Source organism: Oncorhynchus gorbuscha, unplaced genomic scaffold, assembly GCF_021184085.1.
Source record: "Oncorhynchus gorbuscha isolate QuinsamMale2020 ecotype Even-year unplaced genomic scaffold, OgorEven_v1.0 Un_scaffold_646, whole genome shotgun sequence".
NCBI classification, from domain to species: domain Eukaryota; kingdom Metazoa; phylum Chordata; class Actinopteri; order Salmoniformes; family Salmonidae; genus Oncorhynchus; species Oncorhynchus gorbuscha.
Genome location: NW_025745752.1, coordinates 161646 through 166410, shown reverse-complemented (window position 1 = coordinate 166410; position 4765 = coordinate 161646). Strand labels below are relative to the sequence as shown.

The window sequence follows — 4765 nt, the reverse complement described above, 5'->3', positions numbered from 1 at the left end:
CACTGGACAATGGTAGAGAGAGAGAGAGAGAGAGAGAGAGAGAGAGAGAGAGAGAGAGAGAGAGAGAGAGAGAGAGAGAGAGAGAGAGAGAGAGAGAGAGACAGAGAGAGAGAGACAGAGAGAGAGACAGAGAGAGAGAGACAGAGAGAGAGAGACAGAGAGAGAGAGAGAGAGAGAGAGAGAGAGAGAGAGAGAGAGAGAGAGAGAGAGAGAGAGAGAGAGAGAGAGAGAGAGAGAGAGAGAGAGAGAGAGAGAGAGAGAGAGAGAGAGAGAGAGAGAGAGAGAGAGAGAGAGAGAGAGAGAGAGAGAGAGAGAGAGAGAGAGAGAGAGAGAGAGAGAGAGAGAGAGAGAGACAGAGAGAGAGAGAGAGAGAGAGACAGAGAGAGAGAGAGAGAGAGAGAGAGAGAGAGAGAGAGGACAGAGAGAGCAGAGAGAGAGAGAGAGAGACAGAGAGAGAGAGAGAGAGAGAGAGAGAGAGAGAGAGAGAGAGAGAGAGAGAGAGAGAGAGAGAGAGAGAGAGAGAGAGAGAGAGAGAGAGAGAGAGAGAGAGAGAGAGAGAGACAGAGAGAGAGAGAGAGAGAGAGAGAGAGAGAGAGAGAGCAGAGAGAGAGAGAGAGAGAGAGAGAGAGAGAGAGAGAGAGAGAGAGAGAGAGAGAGAGAGAGAGAGAGAGAGAGAGAGAGAGAGAGAGAGAGAGAGAGAGAGAGAGAGAGAGAGAGAGAGAGACAGAGAGAGAGAGAGAGAGAGAGAGAGAGAGAGAGAGAGAGAGAGAGAGAGAGAGAGAGAGAGAGAGAGAGAGAGAGAGAGAGAGAGAGAGAGAGAGAGAGAGAGAGAGAGAGAGAGAGAGAGAGAGAGAGAGAGAGAGACAGAGAGAGAGAGAGAGAGAGACAGAGAGAGAGAGACAGAGAGAGAGAGAGAGAGAGAGAGAGAGAGAGAGACAGAGAGAGAGAGAGAGAGAGAGAGAGAGAGAGACAGAGAGAGAGAGAGAGAGAGAGAGAGAGAGAGAGAGAGAGAGAGAGAGAGAGAGAGAGAGAGAGAGAGAGAGAGAGAGAGAGAGAGAGAGAGAGAGAGAGAGAGAGAGAGAGAGAGAGAGAGAGAGAGAGAGAGAGAGAGAGAGAGAGAGAGAGAGAGAGAGAGAGAGAGAGAGAGAGAGAGAGAGAGAGAGAGAGAGAGAGAGAGAGAGAGAGAGAGAGAGAGAGAGAGAGAGAGAGAGAGAGAGAGAGAGAGAGAGAGTGTTAGTAGCGGGACAGCCTGTGATGCAGAAGAGCCCCGAACAGAGCCCCAGTCACAGACGCTGCCCCCTAGGACTGGGACAGAGCTGCTACAGCTAGAGCTGCTCTGGTTCCCCCAGAGACCTCCAGAGCAACAGAGACAAACTTCTCATCTAGAACCAAAGCCTGGACCAAGCACACAGTGTGACCCAGAGACAGATCTTCACACAGAGCAAGGTGGGAAGCTCCTACAAGGTATTTCAATATGGTTGGTGAGAACAGTTAGTCAGAGATGTGGTATGATTATTGAATTATGGAGAAAATGTACTCAGATAAACTGACAATAAGGAGATATTTTGATGCACTTGGACACATACATGCACCTTATTTATGTCTAGTTATGTGTATTGTAGATGAATGGAAAAATAAAATAATAAATTACTATCACATGCTCTAGGAACTATGTGTTGTGGTGTGCGAGTGCAGTCGAGGTGTATGTGAAGCAGCGTATTTTCTACAGGCTCATTGCACACCAACAACTGTAGTGCAACACAAATTAGGGCATCTGGCCTAGCTGGGAGTTTGTGATTAATTAGAATAACAATTAAAGTTCCACAGAGTTGCTCTTCTCATGCAATGCCATGTTACCAACCATTGATTGTCCAAAGTGGGCAGCAGTGTATCAACAAGCCTCTTTTTTATTGGACAAAAAGCCTTTGTGTCTCATCAAGAGAGCTATTATTATGGAGGATTGTTGGCAGAACAACAACTATTGATAAACAATTTAAATGTTTTGTCTCTGTTCACTAGAACAGGAAGTGACATCTTCAATGGAGAGGACGCCACAGGAGACAAAGCTGGAGACTGGGGTGTCCACTGATCAACCTGTAAAAGGGGCAGGACCTAACACATTCACCAAGCCAAGAGAGAACCATGAGGAACCTGAGGAAGAGTGTGAGGAGGAGGAAGAGGGGTCAAATGGAGGTGGGCTCCAGAGTGGTGGGCGGCAGTCCCCTGGCGAGAAGCCTGGCAGCAAAAATGCTTCAAAGTACAGCACCGTATCCTACAGGAAGATACGAAAAGGGAACACCAAACAGAGGATTGATGAGTTTGAGTCCATGGTAAACACATAACCCCGATGTCACGTACGCGTTTATGAACTTTTTGCCCTGACATTGTGTCATAATAAATCGTTGTATATTAAAATGTCCAATAATTGCAAGAAATGCTTTTCATACAGTTCATAGAATGTAAATCTTCTGTTCTGTATGTTATAAGTTAAGTTGAATAATCTACTGCAGGGGTGTCCAACTCATCCCATGGAGGGTCTAGTGTCTGCTGGTTTTTGGTTTTTCCTTTCATAAGACCTAGACAACCAGGTGAGGGGCGTTCCTTACTAAATAGTGACCTTAATTCATCAGTCATGTACAAGGGAGGAGTGAAAACACGCAGACACTCCGTCCTCTGTGGAATGAGTTTGACATGTGATCTACAGTATTTGCTGTAAACTGGTGTTCAAGTGTGTTTCTTTTGTAGATTGTTCTTAAAATGTTGTTTCAGAGATCCCGTGACGAATACCACAGCGAAACATGTCTTGCCACAAACAAAACAACATCCAACCGAATCTGATCCTTTTCTTTCTCATTCCAGTGTATTCCATAAGACCATCCTGAACAGTCAGACCAGCAACAGAGATTTGGACTAACAGTGAGCTAACTGCAAAATTGACTTGGATGATAATTATTCTGTGACTTGTAGATTCACTCTGCACACATAGAACAGACCTTGAGACAAGAAGGTCTACATTTAGAAAAATATACTTTACACATACACTGAGTGTACAAAACATTAAGAACACCTTCCTAATATTGCGTTGCAGAACAGCCTCAATTCGTCAGGGCATGGACTCTACACGGTGTCGAAAGGATGCTGGTCCATGTTGACTCCAGTTGTGTCAAGTTGGCTGGTGGACCATTCTTCATACTCACGGGAAACTGTTGAGTGTGAAAAACCCAGTAGCGTTGCAGTTCTTGATACAAACCGGTGCGCCTGGCACCTACTACCATTCCTCGTTCTTGCCCATTCACACTCTGAATGGCACACACATACACAATCCATGTCTCAATTGTCTCAAGGCTTAAAAATCCTTCTTTAACCAGTCTCCTCCCTTTCATCTACACTGATTGAAGTGGACATCAATAAGAGATCATCTTTCACCTGAATTCACCTGGTCAGTCTGTCATGGATAGAGCATTCAGTGTACTTTTACATTTACGGACACAAGGTGGCGCTTGAGATCTAGATTAACTGAGGACCAAACAGCAGGCGGTGTCTGTGTGTGTGTGTGTGTGTGTGTGTGTGTGTGTGTGTGTGTGTGTGTGTGTGTGTGTGTGTGTGTGTGTGTGTGTGTGTGTGTGTGTGTGTGTGTGTGTGTGTGTGTGTGTGTGTGTGTGTGTGTGTGTGTGTGTGTGTGTGTGTGTTTCTTTACACATGGTCTCCATGGTCAATATCTGTGTGTGAGACAGGACAGAGAGAGAGACAGAGAGACAGAGAGACAGAGCGAGAGAGACAGAGAGAGAGCGAGAGAGAGAGAGAAAGATGAGCCCATTTTGCAATGCAGTATTGCCAGACGTTGAGGCTAGACTGCAGTGCCACCTGCTACGTTAATTCTCCTAAATTGCTGAGTAAATTCTCCTAACCTGCTATGTTAATTCTCCTAACCTGCTACGTTAGTTCTCCTAACCTGCTATGTTAATTCTCCTAACCTGCTATGTTAATTCTCTTAACCTGCTACGTTAATTCTCCTAACCTGCTGAGTAAGTTATCCTTACCTGCTACATTAATTCTCCTAACTTGCTGAGTAAGTTCTCCTAACCTGCTACGTTAGTTCTCCTAACCTGCTACGTTAATTCTCTTAACCTGCTACGTTAATTCTCCTAACCTGCTGAGTAAGTTCTCCTAGCCTGCTACGTTAGTTCTCCTAACATGCTACGTTAGTTCTCCTAACCTGCTACGTTATACTGAGTAAGTTCTCCTAACCTGCTACGTTAGTTCTCCTAACCTACTACGTTAGTTCTCCTAACCTGCTGAGTAAGTTCTCCTAATCTGCTGAGTAAATCCTCTTAACCTGCTACGTTAGTTCTCCTAACCTGCTATGTTAGTTCTCCTAACCTGCTGAGTAAGTTCTCCTAACCTGCTGAGTAAGTTATCCTAACCTGCTACGTTAGTTCTCCTAACCTGCTGAGTAAGTTCTCCTAACCTGCTACGTTAGTTCTCCTAACCTGCTGAGTAAGTTCTCCTAAATTGCTACGTTAGTTCTCCTAACCTGCTGAGTAAGTTCTCCTAACCTGCTACGTTAGTTCTCCTAACCTGCTGAGTAAGTTCTCCTAACCTGCTACGTTAGTTCTCCTAACCTGCTGAGTAAGTTCTCCTAACCTGCTACGTTAGTTCTCCTAACCTGTTGAGTAAGTTCTCCTAACCTGCTACGTTAGTTCTCCTAACCTGTTGAGTAAGTTCTCCTAGCCTGCTACTAAAAGCCCCCCACCACAAAACATCT

At 45.2% G+C, this 4765-nt stretch overlaps 1 protein-coding gene across 1 annotated transcript; it reads left to right on the top strand.

Annotated features, from left to right (window-relative positions):
• Positions 1-1279: 1279 nt before the first annotated feature.
• LOC124019666 (ermin-like) lies at positions 1280-2543 on the top strand. The gene is made up of 2 exons (XM_046335072.1): positions 1280-1446; positions 2020-2543. The coding sequence occupies exon 2, from the start codon at positions 2040-2042 to the stop codon at positions 2340-2342; it is 303 nt and encodes a 100-aa protein (XP_046191028.1). The 5' UTR covers positions 1280-1446; positions 2020-2039; the 3' UTR covers positions 2343-2543.
• Positions 2544-4765: the final 2222 nt, after the last annotated feature.